The sequence below is a fragment of the Monomorium pharaonis genome, chromosome 1 (assembly GCF_013373865.1).
Source record: "Monomorium pharaonis isolate MP-MQ-018 chromosome 1, ASM1337386v2, whole genome shotgun sequence".
Taxonomy (NCBI): Eukaryota; Metazoa; Arthropoda; class Insecta; order Hymenoptera; family Formicidae; genus Monomorium; species Monomorium pharaonis.
The window spans coordinates 10,156,958-10,177,566 of record NC_050467.1 but is presented as its reverse complement, the minus strand read 5'-3'; the positions used below and the strand labels follow the sequence as shown (position 1 = coordinate 10,177,566).

The following is a 20,609-nucleotide window of genomic DNA, read 5'->3' as shown; positions in this document are numbered from 1 at the left end:
ATAAAATCTGCGAAAATTACTTAGAATAATTACATGTAATAATTTTATCATTTTTTTTAATTGCAGCAATTAAAAATTTGATTCTTGTTTATTCTCTTTTTGTTTTATTCTGTTATTTGTTATGAGTGACACACTCATAACGATAAGGTGTCAGTAACACGATGACGTAAGTCGGTCAGCTGCAGTCAGCATCGAGCGCATCGCGCGAGGTTTTGCGCAATCCGCTCGACAATTAGCGCAATGCTCCTTAGACAGCACTTGCTGTCTAAGCAATAATTTGGAATACTGACCGATTTACGCCCTTACGCAATCCTCCCCTTCTTTCGATCCAACTACCGAATTATCGGATATATAAACCGGCGAAAGAAGGTGAGGATCGGGTCAATCCGAAGTAGACAAACTAAGACTACACACGACACTCTGCTTTGCGGGGTCGTGTATCGCCGAGATAACTTATTGTAAACACACAACCACGACGCTCTGCCTTGCAGGGTCGTGGACAACGAGCTAATAGACGCGACACTCTGCCTTGCGAGGTCGCGATCTACCCATTGTAACTGAATACAAGAATAAAAGTGTTCAAAACAAATAACGGTGTAGGTGACGAAATACCTTCCTCGCGAGATCTCTGGCAGCGATCCCAAAATCGTACTCACAACGAGGGGTACAACATATTTTTAAATTGTATATTATTATCAAAGTTATTTGTAATTTTATGTTTTAGTTTTTGGTACATTAAAATTTTAGGTGTAGATAAAGAATTTATTATTAGGTTTGGTATAATATTTTTACGCGCACGTGGCGTAACGGCTCCGTGATGTCTCGTTACTTCACTCACTCACACACACACACACACACACACACGCGCGGCGAAAAAAAACGACACCGAGGAGATGTAAGAATGTCACACTGTTATTAACAGAAGAATACAAGAGAAAGCACGCCGCGAAACGTCCGTTAGAGCCAAAGATTCCGAGCTAAATCTGACAGGCGCTTGTCAACAACACCGTTCCTAAGGAGAGCATCCCACGAGAGCAACTCGCTTCACCGGACGCCCAGCACGGGCGTAACAATATTATAAACATTACCCAGTAATTATCCAATCAGTATTTATACTTTCCATAAATATTGTAAAAAAACAGCGAAGTTATACATAAATCTTTATCCATCGTATATTCTACCATTATATGCTACCTTTCATACATAAAATTTTAATTCATGGACCATCAATAGTAAAAGAAGCAATACTTCCTATTGGACTGCTCTCCGAAGAAGCTCTAGAGGCCACACACATAAAAATATTAAAAGATACAGAGAACATCATACAAGAAAAACATCCAGGATTAATACAAATAAAGATTTATTTAAAAGATTATTACTTACTTCTGATTCATTAATATCTTCTCTTCAAAAATGTTCTGTAAAACGAAGAAAAATGAATCCTGATGTAAAAAATCTTCTTATAAAAGATGAATAAAGGCTAGTGGTTTTATTTGTTAATATTAATTATATTATACATGGTGTCCCCAATTTAAATGGAAAAACTTCGGAAGTGTGTAGGGGACTGAAAAACCAAGACAAAAAATCCTTTAGAGATTTGCTCGTTTTCGCTTTATTTTGGAGAAAATCGCAAAAAATATACATTATTTAAAATAATAACTTTCTTATTGTATAAAGATCCCTTAGAAATGTATACATATATAAATAAGATAAATACTTTGGCCAAATTTTTTAAATTCTGGACCACTATGTGTCGTATCTCAGTCCACGTTTTTTTTTACTTCTCTTTCGTCCAATCGATATTCCACCTCCGCGTTTCTTATATGGCGTAAAATACAGTGACCCTTCATGGCGCGATTGTGACGCTGCACCTCTTCCAAATGATGACGAGCGACCTTACGATCGCTTACGGCTTTCGCCATACCGACGGCTCCACCGATCAAGAAACTGAGTGATCCCAGCACCGGTAGAAACGGCGGCAAGCGTTTCACTATCGGTAGTACTCTCTTCCTCTTCCTCGACCTCTTCTTTTTTTTATCCTTCCCTTCAAACCCATTCCTATTTTCGTTTTTGCTTTCATAGCCGCCAGTAGGAATACTAGGCCGGTTCTAATTCGGGAGCTCCGAGGGGGATGCGGGTGTGCGGAGGGAACTTGTAGGCGCGGGGGATGTTACGGCGGGGAGGGATGACGTCACACGGGTCCCCGGAAAGAACCGCTTATCAGAAATAAACTGATATCCCGCTTATTAGACGTAAACTATTTCGGGGATGCCTTTGAAAAGCCGACATGTTTTTATTAGAGGTATTGACATAAAAAAATGCCGTTCTTTACCCCCCCCCCCCGCTCATACATGTACTATGTCAGTTTTGGTTACGTGAGGAAAGATAAGAGCGTTTGTCGCGGTGGAATTCTCTGCTGCTAGAGATTTGACAACGTTGTAATAAACGTTTCACGTTAAAAATGTTTCACGTGTTTGGCTCTAGATAATTACGTGATTTAGCTGAAACACCGGCAACGCTTTTGTAATTTTGTCGGGAGTGAGTGCTCCAGTTGAGACAAAGGACTAAGAAATTTGTGGAGGGGTGTACAATATAAGAAGAGTTCTGACAACGGTACCACATCACTCGTGTGTTACAAGACGGACAGCAAATCTCCCTAACAACGTTGCTCCTCAGTCGATCGGTGGAAGACGGACTTCAAAAGCTTCCCGAAAAGAAACGTACAACATGAACTATTACATTCTGATCCAACAGAACGAGGCGTACGACCGTAAGTATTTTATAATTAAAAAAAATTTTTTTTTATATTAATATCTTATATTTTTCTATAGCTCGCTATGTTCTTTTTTACAGAACATTATCGCAGCCGCGCTATACTCCACGCATCTTGGGAAAGAGATACGCTTTAACCGCCACGGCATACAAATATTTGGATATTGGAATCAGCGTGGGACCTATATCCTATGTGGAAATACTACTTGGCGACAACAAAGGCAATCAGATAACTTTGCCATACGCAACATGGAAAACATTCATGGAGCAACGTGCAGATATTGAATGATTCGTCTTTTAATGCGATTGGAAACTCAATGTCGTCGAAATTCAGAACCTTTGTATAATGAAGGTACGATGACTCCCTATCACTATGTTTTTCTGCGGGATAACCAACAATTACGAAAAAATAGTGCGTTTATATGAAAATAATTTAATTAGACGAACCATTGAATGTCCGCGATGTAAGAAAACTCTTAAAATAGATTATGGAAATATAACATTATTTCATTGCACTGGGCATTATTACAAAGTTATTCGTGGAAGAAAGAGACAAAAGAAGATATGCAATTTCAAATGAAGCCGATTTAATGGGACATTCTTTTTCCGTTTTCGATTAGGCTTAATAAAAGCATGTCGTTTCATTGCCTATTTTTTAATGTTACATCCACCTCGACAACAGTTTTTACAATTTAAATTAGAGATGAATTCAAATAGTGTAGTGGATTGGACCAATTTTTATCGAGAAGTAATTACAGTAATTATAATATATATTTTTTCGTTTTATTTATTTGTTTTAAACATACATGTATTTTAGTTGTTGGCACAATTGTTGAATCAAGACTTGATTTTGGGTGGTCCAGGAAAAATAATAGAAATCGATGAGGCTAAAATTGGGAAGCGAAAATATAATCGTGGCCGAATTATACAAGGACAATGGGTTTTTGGAGCCTATGAACGAGGAAGTGGTCATATTTTCGTAATTCCAATAGAAAATCGTACTGAATCTGTATTAATAAGAGAAATACGGCGTCATATATTACCAGAAACAACAATATATAATGATTGTTGGCGTGGATATTCTTCAATTGGTCAACACAATTATGTTTATATGAGTGTTAATTATTCGCAAAATTTTGTGGATCCTGCAACTGGTTGCCATACGCAAAATATTGAAAGAGTATGGCGTGACATGCGTGGCGCAATTCCACGATACGGGCTCAGCAAGAAACATTATGAACATTACGTTGATGAATTTTTATTCAAAAGAACATATTCTTTTGACAAAAAAAAAAATTGACGCATTTTTTGAAATAATGAGCAAAATTTATCCCATTAATAATAATGTTATTGAATAAAGTATTTATGTACTGTACCATGTGGATTTTTGACTTTATACGCAAAGCGAGATCCACCAACATCTCCTATTTACAACGCGTGAAAGTCGTTGCTTTACCAAAATACAATTAACATACATCTCTACAAAAGATCCACGCTGTTCGTTTTCAATGTTTTCGCATTATCCAAACAGCGACATAAAATTGGTTCGGTGATTCTTGAAAACGTGAGCGGGGGAGGGGCCCCGTCCTTCCACCTGCACGCCATCCTCGTATTTTTTCTAACTTGACCTAAATATTTTAAATTCGCTATTTGGCCACAATTTCAAATCTAATGTCGCAAACCCTTGTGGTAAAGTGCAGGCGTGGACGTCGTTTCGCTCTGTAAGCAAGAAGGTGGACCTCGCTACACGTGGAAAGTTGCAAACTCATCTGATATACTCCTATACTGAATAATTATGTGTCGTATTTATGAAACTTTTTTTTTGTTAATAATTTTTTAACGAATCACAAGCGACGGCTAAAAACTTTTCAAGGCACTCAGAATGAAGATCTTGACAACATATGTTGGCCAAAGTTATCGGGGCGGGCTCCCCTGATCGGTATATTTACCATATAATTATACAGTTATTTATTTATATGTATGTTATAATAAAATAACAAAACAAAACTTGATTCGTCTAATGGATCTTGCGGATCTTTCTGCACTAGGCGTGAGACACTGTCGTGTCTTTCAATTATAATGTAATTACAAATATAAATTAAATAAATTTTTTTCTATATAAAAAAGAATAAATACTATAGAAATAAAGGATAGAAAAGAATAAATGATAATCCACTTTTAGCCAACGTGTATGTTTTCCTCGAAAACTCATTAGTTTATTTAACCCGTTGGGCCATGACGACCTTAATTACCATCTGCATAAATTGGGTCGTAGCGATACGCTCGACTGCAGGTTGTGTGGTGACGAGGAGGAAACTAGCCTCCACATTCTTGGGGACTGCCCAGCATTGGTCGGACCAAGAACACGCCTGCTGGGGTCAGGGTTTCTGGAACCAAGCCAGGTGAGGCAGCTGTCGGTGGGAGATCTGCTCCGCTTCTGGAAAGAAGCGGGGCCCCGCTAGGGCAGCTGATAACGGGGAGGCACAATGGACCCGGTCTGAGTGCCAAAGTGGGCTTTGTAGGAAGACCGCCCCCGATATTATTATTATTATTATTTTTTTTTGTTTTAACCAGTTGACTGTGTATGACGGCTATAGCCGCAAAAACAAAAGTGGCCAAGAGTGCGTATGACGGCTATAGCCGCAACGTAGAAAAAACAAAGCAAAACTTTCTGAAATTACTTGAGACTTGTTACTCGGGGGGTTTCTGGGTTTGCGATTCTGATTACAAATCTGAAGTCAGATGTACAAAATTCAAAATGGCGGATCCAATATGGCGGATCAAAATTACAAAAAATGGTCTGATTTTCATGAAATTTGGTACCCTTATGTTTTTTAAAACTGTTTTTTAAACCTAAAAATTGTGCGTATGAGTTACCCTTTGGACTGAACGTGGTTATAGTTCATATCCACGTCGTTAATGTCCTGAGGGCGCTCACATCGTCTAAAACCGACTCGTGACGTCTCTCTATGACGTATCGCTAATATGCGCTACCCCTTTTCCTGCCTGCCACATCTATGTATTCTATGTGGTAAAACTCTGAAATGTGCAACACTGGTTATCACTCGCGTAATTACCGCCGACTTGCACGAAACATCTTTGCAGTCTTTTCACCCGCGAGTCGCGCATCCTTGTCACCAAAGATTGTCTCTGTCCAACATTGAGTCGAGAGCGCTTGACGCGGCTATGTTCCTCGAGTCGTTCGATGCACTCGTCGTATCGCTGCAACCACTTGAAACACTCACCCAAGGTAGCGACCTTGTCAGTTTGGTCCAACAGCTCGCGTTCTTCGCGCTCGAAATGTTCCCTTTTTTTTAGCGTCCTTTCGCACTTTTTAAATCACTTCACATTCTTCAACAGGATACTTGCACGTGACACGTCCACATGATTTGCAGTACCGCACCGAGTCTTGCGCTTCATGGTGCATTTGCTTGCATTCTCTTTCGCGCCGAATGATAAAATAAGCTGTCATCCTATGCTCAAAATTATCATTATTATTGCCGTCTTTATAATCATAATGATTGCAAGCATAAAAAAAGTCCTTGTACGTGTGCAGCATATTAATTTTTTTAAGATTTTCAAAGAACACTTTAGCCATGTTGTTTATCACCAATTCGATACACCTTCGAATACCAATAGGAATTTCAATGTACATAGCATCGGATATGTATAGGATTTTTTCAGCGATTTGCTTTGCCCAATAACGATTACCATGTTCTGGATACACGATTTCATCGTTCCGACACTGATTCAATATCGTGATATATATTTTCCGCCTCGTGTGATAAGGCCAGTTACAAATAAATTCATTGCTTATATATTTTATTTTAATATAAATAAATATTTTACTACAAAACTTGGCGCCGCTAAACCGAATAGTAGTTTGTTTTAATACAAAATCGCTTTCTTACAAACTAATTTATATATTAAATTAATACATATAACATTATACACCTATGCATAAGAGAAAGAGAGAGAAAGAGAAACATTTAAACGTACGTACGCATAAAAAACTAAAATATTAAAAATCACTTCCTTATAACTTTGTAAATTATATACTAAACACACACACACACACACACGCGCGCGCGCACACATTCAGATGCACGCACAAAAAAAGAAAGAGAGCTAGCAAATTATTCGATTTAGCGGCGCCAAGTTTTTGTAGTAAAATATTCGTATTAAAATATTTATTTGTAATATTTGTAATTTAGTCATATTGTTCGCGCGACAACGATGGCAAATGCGATCGATAGCGCGAGATGCCGGAACCGCTCAGTAATGAGCGCGGAGTGCTCGTTACTTGCGCGAATTCGTGAATCCGCTGGAGGAATAGGCGAGTGCACAGATAATTAATAGAGAGACGACTCAAAGTTGAATTGACAAAATGTATTTATTTGGTTTACACACCAACAACTTCACAATATAATGAACTTTGCGAAGACACGGAGGAGCGACGGAGTAACCAGACGAGCGGAAATCTTCGTGGTGAGTACGTTAGCGAGCTGCCGTTCGTAGGCGCGACGGAAATCTTGCAGAACGTAAGACGGTACGCCCCGTCGGATCGGAGATCTTGACCGCGGGCGACGCACGGAAATCCGCGAGGCAGACGTACTCTCGCGAGCGAATCACACGTCGATCCTCCTAATCTTCGCGGCACACAATAACCCGTCACAAGGAAAGCGATTAACCCGCAGTAATGGTCTGGCGAGTGGTTAGCGTTCTTTGACGAAACTTCGCACGGCGAGCTGCACGACCGAGAAACTGACAGAGCGAAAATTTTGAGAGGCGATAGCGAGCGCAGAATGCCTACTGCCTTGTTCGCTCAGCAAGGGATAGCTCCAAATTCTCACCGATAACAGGAGGGAGAATAAACATGTACGAAATACACGCAGCATCCCACGATCACGACTCGATCACGCAGCTCCGACGCGCCCGCAGAGCTTGAGGATCATGGCTCGCAACAATCGAAGTGGCGGTATTTATTGGTATACCGGATCGCACTCCACGGGCACGACGCGTTACCAGCGATAAACATAAATTGTTGAAATCATATGTTTAGAACTCGAGGTTTCTCCAAGAGTCTCGAATCCCAAACACATATTATAATACTTATTTGCCAGCACAATATTATGTCCTTTATTTCTTGCTTATATGCTTCCTGACAATTGTATTTTACAGGGGCGCAGCAGCCAATAATTTAATACGAAAGGCTGATATTTATAGTTTGACCTTATATTTAAGATTTTCTTAAATTTATAATTAAATTACCTTTATAGTTAACAAAATTGTATCTATAGATAAACTTAAGACACTCTTAAAGCCATATTAGACTAAAAATTGAGATTGAGATTAAATTGGAATTTGATCATTTAAAGCAAAGTTAAAAAATATTGGTTTTGTTTCTAATTGGTTACATTTCAATTTAATCTCAATATCAATCTTTAGTCTGATGCAAGTTTAATGAAAAATCAAACTATGAATGCCAGCCAAAGAATAAACATCTATTTTTATAGATTGGCGCATATATTTCTTCATATTATTTTGTAATGTTTATTCTTAATTAGCGCAAAATATTTACATATCATTATTTGTGTAGAGAAATTAATTTGTGTGTGTAAATACAATAATTTTTTATTTAAAATAATTGGTACTTTAATAATCAAAGTTATACCATTTCAAGAATGTATATTACTTAAGTTAAATTTGACACACTTAGTATATAATAGTTAGGTTGAACCATCCAAAAGTATATACCACTTAGGTTGAATTTGATTAAAAGTTTTAACTTGAATTTGTGATTTTTTTTCTTATATTACTTAGGTTGAACCACCCAATAATTTTTTTGCTTAAAAAAAAACCAAACATTTGGCGCTTTTTTTTACCCTTTTTAAAAAAGTAATTTTGTTGGGATATTATTTTTTATGCATTTTGTAGTGTTTATAGACCACTTAGATTAAATTTGATGTATATATCACTTAGATTGAATTTAATGAAAAATGTCTTATTTGATACATAAGTAAATTTTTTTTTCTATTTTTCTATAAAGTTTTATTTTGAATTTTATAAATTTTTCGTTAAAGGCAAACCACACACTTGGCGTTTCTTTTACCCTTTTTAAAAATGTAATTTTGTTTGGATATCACGCATTTTATATTTTTTTATAAACTACTTGGGTTTATAGACTGCTTAAGGTTACATTCTAAAATTTTCTCTTTGGGAAAAATTTTACTAAAAAGCTAAAGTTTATGTAACGGATATAATACTATAAATTTGTAAATAAAATTTTCCTTTAGAACATGTTTTGGAGCCAGGCTTAAGTTGAATTTGATCAAAACAATTATCTTGAATTTGTGTCTTTCCTTAAAGAAGCCCACACCTTTTTACCTTTTTTTAGAAGGATAATTATGTTTAGTCATTAAAATGTTTGTTGTGAATGAGACAGAACCACTCCAACTATATATATTATTATATTAGAATATTAAAATAATTATATTAATAAAAGAGTGTCTTGAACACTCTCAGAGGAAGTGTCATTTCATATTATCGCGCGAGGTATCAAGTGACACCTCGCGCAAGGCTGACCGGCCATCACACCGGTCAACGCACCGGTCGAGACTCGGAATTCCATCGATCTCAGCTTAGCAACGATCACGCCACATTTCCTGTGGAAATACTAAAATTGCAATTTGGCGGTCTGTTGCTAAGCTCTCGAATAATTCCCGCGCGCTGGATGCGCGTGGCCATAGTCGTATCGAGGGCCTATTGCCCCTCCAACTGACACTTTCCGTGAACTATATAAATGACTGCCGATTGATGGGCAGCGGGGACTAGTTATTAATCGTTCACACTAATACGCGTATCACGTGTGTTACTACTCCGGATCACACAAACCTCAATACGTTGAGACTCAGATACCTCATACAAAGCGACGAAGCGTCAGGCGAGCTATCAAGTTCTCGCTGAGTCTTATCGACATACACATACAACACGACGCGGTCTCACCGATTACCGCACGTGTTGAGAGCCAATCTGTACATTATACAAAATAAATAACGCTTTTTATATAAAGACGAGAGTCTCGTTACTTGTGGACCTGGCCCTCGCAGTACTTCTTCCGCGAGTTCCAACTCCTTGGGCAGACACGATCCCGAAATTATCCTTGTTGCACCGAAAGGTACAACATGTTATTTAATGTAACATAGACTAAGTGATATTTTATTTTAAGGAAAAAATCACAAATCCAAGATAAAACTTTTGGTCAAATTCAACTTAAATAATATATACCTTTGGATGGAAAAAATCACATTTATTTATGTATCAAATAAATTCAAGATAATACTTTTTATGAAATTCAACCTAGATAATATATACGTGTAAGCTTCTTTCAAAAAGCAAAAAATTGCACTTTTGATTCAACCTAAATACATACATATCACTTTTATTTTTGTATCAAATAAATCTAAGATAAAATATTTTTCATCAAATTTAACCTATAATACAACATAGATTAATTAAAGCAAATATTTTAATCATTGATTATTAAATTGCATTATGCACAAATACAACTTTATTGTGTAAAAAGAACACATAATACAAATAATCAATCAATGAATTAAACAACTCGCTTTGAAATTTTTCAATTTTTTTAATATTTATAAAAATTTACATTTATATTAAATTAAGAATATATACTTTGCTGAATTTACCTTTAAACATTTACATATAAAACAAAAATCAATCAATGAATTAAGAAACTTGCTTCAAAATTTCTCATTAAATTTAAAATTTAAGTTATATGGTTTGACAATTACAGCAATAATACACATTTTACATCACGCATTTTACATCTCATCTACCTCATCGACACCAGTGTAAAATCTGAGCTATGTTACTCTCTGATTAATTAATTTTACATTGGTGTCAATAATTAAATTAACAATTAAAAAATCAACATAACCTCATACATGTCATCTCATGCGAGCTGGTGCATGGTGCAAGCGAGTGACTGGCGACCCACGTCACTTATATACGATGCTATAGTGACGATGCGAACGCCACATGGTAGCAGATGCACGAGATGGAATTTCGTCCCTCATTTTCGGCACCCGCACTACCCGCAGAAATATCTACAAAGTTGACGACGACGTATCTTAAATAAAATTTTGACATTTCGGACTTTGCGTCGCGATACCTCCACTCATAGGGCATGTAGAGAAAAAATAAAACAGTTTTCTAATGTAAATCGACCCCAAGCTTTCGATTGAACCTAGTTAGAACTCGATTGGTTTAACCGTTACTGTGATCCGATAATCTCGGGTGCTCGCAAGTCGCGTACTCGTGTAAAGAGCACGGTCGGGCTCGCGCTGCGCTTTCACTTGGCGCGAGCCACTACCGTGTCTCTTGATATCATGAGATTATATTAATTGTAGACGTATTTTTGATTTTAATGGAAATTAAAATTGTAAAAAATTTATTCTCTTTAAAATATTTATTAGATAAAATATTAAAATATAACATTTTAAACAAAATTTAAAATAAAATATTAAAATAAGACATTAAAAACGTTTTATAACATATTTATGCTTATGTTACTGGCCAGAAAAAATAACTGTTTTTGTTAACGTGTGCCTCACAAATGTATTGTACTCATCTAATGTATTTTGTTTGTCAAAATAAGATAATTTAACTTTAAAAAAAGTGCTATCTTTAACATGTGATTCAAAATTAATAAATATTTTTGGCGTTACAATTGATGTTTTTTAAAGTAAGTATAATTATTTTCTGCATTATATTCTTAACTTTTAATTCATTTTGTAACCTAAATAAATTAAAAAATTTTTCCGCGGCTGTTATAATTGTTAGTGTATCTACTCTCGGGTACTGCAAAAAGACGAAACTTTTTTTTATATAAATAAGGATGGTACTTCTTCACGTTCATTTAATAATTGATTACAAATATTACATTTATTTTTTTGTAAAATTTGTTTTTTAACAAAACCTGCAACGTATTCAGCTGTGTACGCAGATACAAAATTTATTACAAGCAAGGTGTGTTGTCTATATCCTATATCAATTTCATCTGTTTTCGTATTTATTTTGTCCAATGGATTTAATAATTTTTTCCTGGATGAAACTGTTAAAATGAATGTATCATGAATAGCTGTACAATTCGCCATATCCGATGAAGTAATTTCATTATGATGTAGAAGTTTTTTAAACGATGCAGAAAATTGAACAGAGTTTGGATTGTTATTACCCCCCCCCCCCATAGTCCTGAAACAGAAAAATAATATTTTCAAATGATCCTGTGACAGTTTGTAAGGTAATATATAACGTCTGTCTCAATGTAGTCACGGTACAGATTCTGTAAATTTGTCATGTCGATAACAAATTCAAGAAATCCAGTTTTCAATTTTGTTTCGATCACTGGTTTTCCTGATATTTCCTTTTTTATTGACGAAAAATAGTCAATCAAATTTTGAAAAAACTGAAATATGCTCTTAACGGTATCTCGAGATAGTGATTTTTTTTGTAGATATTTGCAAAAATACTTCTTGAATTAAGAAGTATTCAATTAAAAGTATTATTAATCATTCCAGAAAATTTAACTGTCGCCGCACATTCTGCAAATTCAGGAACTCCATCTTTTAAAAGTTGCTCAAACGTATGTACGAACACAACTATCGCTCAACGTTTGTGCGGTCAATTTCACTTTTATTTTATTTTTGAACCACTCTACATGTTTTTGATTTAATTTATTTGCTAAATGACAGAAGCTCTTTTTTTAAATTTCTACTAATTTTTCAAAAAAATTCCCATTTGATGGCATTTCCATCTCTATTAAAAAAATTTTTTTACATGCTAAAGCATTGAGAATTAATTTTACATCGCTATATTCGCTGAGAGCCCATCAAAATTTAAAACCACAACATGCACTTTGGAATCGGATATAAATTCCAAAACTTTTTAATAATTTCGACGAGTTCTTTTGTTGTAAGATTAGTCACACAAAAATACACAATTGGAATCTTCCATTACTGATTCTAGTTAAGAAGTAAACCAATGCTTCTTTTGCCAGTGACAAATTTTCCGGATCTTCAATAACAGTTCCATAATCAACATATCCAATAAAACGCTTTTGTGAATGATTCCACTTGTGTTCGTAGAGCCATTACATTTTTACGTAAACATGCAAATAACACAGGCACACAAAAAATAAGAAGTTGTTTGAACAGAATACTCTACTAAACTATCTTTATGTATTTTGATATGCTGAACACAAATCCGGTATCAGAATTGCTGCATTACCCATCATTTATTTTTTTTACATCAAAAAGGTAGCCTGAAAACCTTAAAAATCGCAATGATTGTACACTGAAAATAGTGATGGGACAATTGTGACACCAGATTTGTGTTCAGCGGCTTAAAATACATAAAGGTATCATGGTTTGGTCCGTGATACAGTCTTCTTTTTGTGGGTGACTGCTGCACAAAACGCACCTATTGAACGTGTCCAAAACTGAAATATTTTAAGTAGTGATTTAAAAAAGATTTTTTTTTATTATCGGATTCTTTTTGAATTATTTTATATATATATATATATATATATATATATATATATAAAGATTTGTAGTAGTGTATTTTGTAATTATTTGTAAATATTTTGTAAATATTTTATAAATATTATGTGCTGCCTGGTTCTTGTATAGTTTCGCAATAATGTGATATTTAATTATTAAGAAAATATTTGTAACAAAATATCAGGCAGATTTGTACGGACATAAGTTTAATATTTATAATGTTTTAAACGCTGGACTTTTAGGCGTAAAATTTGTCACATTTAGTCGTTTTTAGACGTCTTTGTGCTGTCTAGGGATATACTCCATGTATAATATAATGTACACAGAATATACTCAGGATATTCCTATGTCCGCAGCAACATTGTTCTCATTATATCCTCACAATATTTTCCATGATATTTTGAGAATATTCGAGTATATCTTCAGAATACCATAGAAGATATTCTGAAGATATACTGAGAACAATGTTGCTGCGGACATAGGAATATCCTGAGTATAATCTAAGTATATCGTAGTATGTCCTGTGAAGTATATCCTACGTATATCAGATGTGACTTTTATAATATTCTCAAAATATTCTCAGTATATCATATGCTATCTAGGTATATGTAGACATGTGTATATATAATTATAATTTACATTGTAGATGAACAAAGAAAATTTTGTTTGACAGCCTAAAATCAGTTTGATTTATTTATTTATTTTCAGATTATGCCAGAACTGAGGTCTCGTTTGCTTTGATCAGTCTTTTTATAATGCTGATGGGTTTTTGCTTTTCGATTTACACATTCTTAAATCCTCGCTACATGTTTAAACGCCTTGCAGGAGGGATACACTTCATAACTGGTAACCAATGTTATAAATTATTTGCATTTTTAATATTCCATTTAAGATATACATAATAATTAAATATATATAATGCATAAAATAAATTTTATTTTTAGCAATTAAGTATAAAAGAAATTTCTATAAATATACTGAGTAACAAAATTAGCATAACAAAAATTTATACCAAAATTTCACTCAACTTCAAATAATCGTAACTTCGCGAAAATTTATTGTATTGGAAAGTTTTTTTTTATTTTAAAACTTGAACTCTTTACTTTAAAGAGCATTTGTCAGATTTTGATCCCTTTCTTTTCCCCTTTCGGCATTTTTTTTAAAGTAAAAACGTGTTTTGTGTACAGAAATTTTCATACTTTGACGCGCTCCACAGAGTACAATAAATTTTTTTCGTAAACTTTATAAGAACTAGAACATTACAAGCGCGCGCTACGCGCGCGCTATTTAACTCTTTATTTTATGAAAATAAATTGCAATAATAATTATATAGATAACGATTTATACAAATTATCCCGAGAAAAAATAGACTTATGCAATTATACATGATCTGTTGCGCAATCGCGTAATGAGATCCGTAAGGATGGAAGTATAGTGAGAGAACGTCGTGGACACAATGCTCAAAGAAGTAATACAGAATTGATTTTAATATATATAATTCACACGTAATGCTCAGAGCGAGTTTGAGCTACCGTACATTGTATCAGAGATCGAAGAATGAGATAACACACTTAAAATGTCTAGATTAAAATGAGTGTTTTACATTGATGAACAGTTCTTAATCACACGCATGTATCAATTATATTAATTGAATACCGATCTGGTGATGATGATGCCCGTGAGCTGTATAGTCCACGTGGCGCCGGCTTGCGCTTTACGTGGTGAGTCTGAGTCGTTGTTGATACTACACGGAATGGGTCTTGTCGTCAGATATCGTGATCCTGGTCATGGTGATAAGTCAAGAGATTGCTGAAAGTCCACATGCTGAGAAAACACACGGAAACTATGCACGATACTTGTCACGTATATTGCGAACAGCCGCCATGAAGCATGAGCACGTACGAAGTGATGCGGGAGACAAGCCGACACATGCGCGAGTTACGCTAGCGCGGCACTCCACGATCTGGGTTAGTTTAGCCCGATAGATGCTGCCACTTAACGCGACAGCGCTAGATCAATATACTGAATCCTGAACATGATCATATAATTGGCCGTATATACTATAATATAATATAATAAAATCTGAAAAATGGCGGGATATAATCTTCTATAACCATGTACAATTATATACATTTAAATATAATGTAATTTTATATAACATAATAATATATATAATTATATATGAGTAATGTGATCATATGTTATGTTATGCGATCATATATAATAATATTCAAATGGGAAAATGATATGAGTTTATCTCTATGTAATCATATTCAGTTACATATGATTATATATATATGGAAACATCTCAATATGATTACAAACAAATAAGATCATATCGGGCCAAAATTTTGATATTATTATATATAATCATATATGTATAATATTTTATATGTCATTTAACCTGTTCATATATAATTTTATATATACAGGGTGATTCAAAATAACTATATGTCCTTGCATAGACGTATTCTTAGTAATATTCTCAGTCAATTTTTTTCTTTCGCAAAAAATTATCCAGAGCTTAGATTTCTATATATAATAAGAAATAGTTTACGTATCCTGAATCGGATACAAGAGGTAAGCAGGAGTGGCACAACCCACCGCTGCTCGCAAGCACCACGAGCATCGCGAGGCATCTGCTGCGCTCAATAATCGATAATCATCTCAATTATCTTTAACGATGGTATTTAGTATTTTGAATTACCCGAATATTATGTAATAAAGGAAGAAATAAATAGGTGACAGAGAGAGAGAGAGAGAGAGAGAGAGAGAGAGAGAGAGAGAGAGAGAGAGAGAGAGAGAGAGAGAGAGAGAGAGAGAGAGAGAGAGAGGAGAGAGAGGGGGGAGAGAACTTGTTTGAACCTGTTTACGCACGTACCATCCTGCAATCAATTGATTGTTCTCACGATCCATCCTTCAGGTTATCGGATTAAAATTCTTTTTTTCTTTCTTCTTACATTTTATCACTTCACTCATTTACACACACACATTCACACACACACACTCTGTTCACTCACTTGACCGAATTTATTTACACATCAAAAAAATAGTACGAAACATTTAACTATTAAACATCACTAATCACTCGGCGCGTCAAAATTATTCGAAGAAAGAAACGCGTATTTACTCGACGAACACACAACGCGTGTTTACTAGTTACTCGATGTCAGCTGACATCGAGCTCAGCTAAGCAAGCAGACAACTGACTTTATTGGTTATTGTGTGGTAACACTGTCGAATATGTGTCTGGAAACGCGGCAACTTAAAAATAAAAATATTGATTAATATAATTTACTATTATAATTTGTTGAAGAATATGTTGGAAATGCATACACGGAGACCCGGAGAGCAAAAAATTTGACATTCTAGTAATCAATTTGAATATTCTACGTAATTATTTAGATAATAGAAAATTAATTTTAAATCTGTATTAAAAATCTGTGTTAAAGATAATTGAGATGATTATCGATTATTGAGCGCAGCAGATGCCTCGCGATGCTCGTGGTGCCTGCGAGCAGCGGTGAGTTGTGCCATCCCTGCTTACCTCTTGTATCTGATTCAAGATACGTAAACTATTTCTTATTATATATAGAAATCTAAGCTCTGGATAATTTTTTGCGAAAGAAAAAATTGACTGAGAATATTACTAAGAATACGTCTATGCAAGGACATATAGTTATTTTAAATCACCCTGTATATATATGTGTATATATATATATATATATATATATGTACACATGATCATATTATGTCTATTTCTTCTCGGGATGTATTGATAACTTTGTGATGACAGTTTCTCACAAAGTAATTGCAGTACGACTACCCAATCAGGCTTGCAGAAAATCGATGACAACATTTCGATAAATGAGACCATCGATTTTATTCTTTAGTTCCTTTTTTAAATGTTTTTATAATATTATATAAAAAATAAAAAGAAACGTTTTTAGAAGTGTTACGTCCAAAATGTACATCAGTTAAATGCACACGAAAATTTGACCACCGGATATTTGCACACGAAAAAATGTCCATCGTTCACTTGGACACGTAAAAGTTGCACACCGTTCATTTGCACACCGCTCACTTGCACACTGTTCACTTGCCCACCACTCATTTGCACACCAAGAAATGTGCACCGATCATTTGCACATGGAAAAATACACACTGATCATTTGCACACGGAAAGATGCGCACCGATCATTTGCACATGGAAAGATGCACACCGTTCATTTGGACACGGTGCTTTTGGACATCGTTTATTTGCACACCGCTCAGTTGCACACCGTTTAATTACACACCATTTAAGTCGCAAATTCATATGGTGCGGTGAATGCTTTACACGCACGCACGCACGCACGCACACACACACGAGGGAGATGCGTGCAAGGAGGGCCTTCGGCCCCCCTCCCGCATCCACCCCATCCAAGTTGCTAACCCATGTACACATTGCAAACGCAGCCATAATGTATGAATATTTAATATGCGTTTGATTGAATGGTGTGCAATTGAACGGTGTTCAAATAAACGGTGTCCGAAAGCACCGTGTCCAAATGAACGGTGTGCAAATGATCGGTGTGCATCTTTCCGTCTGCAAATAATCAGTACGCATCTTTCCGTGTGCAAATGATCAGTGTGCATCTTTCCATGTGCAAATGATCAGTGCGTATCTTTCCGTGTGCAAATGATCAGTGCGCATCTTTCCGTGTGCAAATGTTCGGTGCACATCTTTTCGTGTACAAATGATCAGTGTGCATCTTTCTATGTGCAAATGATCGGTGCGCATTTCTTGGTGTGCAAATGAGTGGTGGGCAAGTGAACAGTGTGCAAGTGAATGGTGTGCAAGTGAGCGGTGTGCAAATGAATGGTGTGCAACTTTACGTGTTCAAGTGAACGGTGAGCATTTTTTCGTGTGCAAATATCCGGTGATCAAATTTTATGTGTGCATATAACGAGTACATTTTTAATAAAATTTCTTTTGTGTTCAAATGCACAGTGTGCAAATACACCGTGGCCATTTGAACCGTGCACAAGATATCGTGTCCAAAAGCACCGTGTCCATTTAAACCGTGTACAAGTGCATTGCTCCCACTGACATTACCGACTTTTCGAGTCGGTACTCGAAACTCGTCGGTACTAAATCGCGCGCCTTTCTCTCTTGTAAGAAAAGATTGATAGAAATGTAAGTGCGTAGGAAGGTATTTAATTTAAAAAATTGTTTTAAATTTATATGTAAATAATTATTTATTGCATAAAATTTTATAAAATATGTTTTATAAGACCACCATTGTTCTCTAAACATAATGCGATTTTTTAAATAAAATTTTGTCGCGTTTTACGTAACATATCGAGTGTTATATTGTGACATGCTTCCCGTATTTTTTTATTAAATTGTTGTGACTCGTAAGTAATGTGTTATATACCCCCATATACCGTATATAACCCCATGCAAAAATCCGATTTATAACTGTACGAGCCAGGACAGAAGTATGGGTTTGATGACTGTCTTGTTGGAAAATGATATTTTGATAAATATTTAATGGAACACCTTTTAATAAATTTGACAGTGTTTCTCCCAGAAACTCAGAATATACTTATGCCGTGATGTTAATGTTTTTTGAAAATTTATATAATCCGATAATTAAATCAGCATACAATATTACGACTTCTTTTCTATTTTTATGGCATTTGCCCGTAGCGCCACATATTTGCCAACTCTTCGTTAGTTTAATAAGAACGCTCCGTCTGTTTTCGCGTTTTTTTTTTTATCTAGCTATTGTCTGTATCGTTTTACTTAAAGAAAAAAACATTGACCATAAAAACTGACAAAAGATAACCAGATAGAAACAAAGATAAAACAAAAGGTAACCGGTATACCGATTCTCTTTTGTCAATCTTTGTGTTTGACGGTCAGTTCCTTAAATGAAATGATTCAGACAACAGATCGAAAACGTGGTAAATGATGAAACATTATTACACGAACGAAGAATTGTCAAATATGTTGCTCATCTATGGCGAAGGCCATAAAAATAACAGGCCGCAATATTGTGCGCTGATCATTTTCCTGAAAAGCGGCACCCAGCACACGGATTTTTTCATACATTATTTACTCGCCTTGTCCAGCATGGAACATTACACGCGTCAAGACGCCCACGAAACGTGCATCATCGTGCTGCAGAAACAATTAATCAAGTGAGAGAAGCTGTTCCAGCAAATCCGCACGCTAACAGTAGGAGTATTGCGTATGATCTCGCTATGGACCATACTAAAGTCCATAGAATACTTGTTAACGATAGCTGCATGCAATCGTTTGTGATCCCATTGAAACTGAGATCTCCGCGGGTGCCGCGATGGCGTGATTCTCATCGGGCGGAAGCGGTCAAGGCAATGCACCTTTTATTTTAATTCCAGGATTAATTAAACACCACTGGTTTAGAAGGAAGCAACACTTTATTGTTTTTTACTTGCGCGCTTTTACGTGATATTAATGGCATGGAGACTTTTCGAGCTCTGTCCGGCCCATGCGATCGCGCTAGGCGGGGAAGATCGATGATCCACGAAAAGGGCCGAATATCGGGAAGCGAGCGCGACAGGAAGAGGAGGGTATACGGTACCCCGTATACCCCCGTATTGCGCCGGGCGTAGGGCTTATTTGCAATAACTCTAGGTTTCGCGCATAACTTAAACAAGTACGAGTAATTTTCAGGGAATACGTAACAATACTAAAACATGATTTAAAATTACATCCTTTCAAAAGACACGCAACGCAAAAGTTGCTTCTTCAAGATTTGCCCGTCGAGAAAGATTTTGTGATTGGGTCTTAAATTAGGTAAATTGTATACTTTGTATAATGCACTTATCGTTTTGCTTTCAAAAGCTTGAAATGTACATACGAAGTCGTGGCAAATAATTCTTGTTTGTCGAATGATTTTTGTTGACGCGTTTTTATATTGTGTTAGTCCTATATCACCTTTTAAATAAAGTCTGCTTCTAAAACTTAAATAAAATACAAAATTAATAATTTTGAGTAAATTACAAAAAACAGATAGACATAAAAAAATACATACATTAACGTAATCTGACGATATTTATTTTTTTTTGTGCAGAATATATTAATGACAGACGAGTGCACTTATCGCAGTGACGGCCGCATTAATCGCCAAAACGAGCATCACTACGCGGAAGAAAATCCCCATTGCAGAAAAGAAACGCACGTGCAAGGCAGATTTTATGTTAAAGTCTGGATGGGGATTGTGG

The 20,609-nt window shown here is 35.6% G+C and overlaps 1 protein-coding gene across 3 annotated transcripts in view; it reads left to right on the top strand.

Moving 5' to 3' along the window:
• Nucleotides 1-20,609, top strand: part of LOC105835075 (voltage-dependent calcium channel gamma-2 subunit) — a 281,672-nt gene that overhangs the window by 240,541 nt on the left and 20,522 nt on the right. For 2 of the 3 annotated variants that reach the window (XM_036283184.1, XM_036283189.1), the window contains exon 6: nt 14,064-14,201. The exons of the other annotated variant lie outside the window; for it this stretch is intronic. In XM_036283184.1, coding sequence (XP_036139077.1) covers nt 14,064-14,201 — 138 coding nt within the window. The remainder of the gene's footprint in view (nt 1-14,063; nt 14,202-20,609) is intronic. 3 annotated transcript variants of the gene reach the window in all.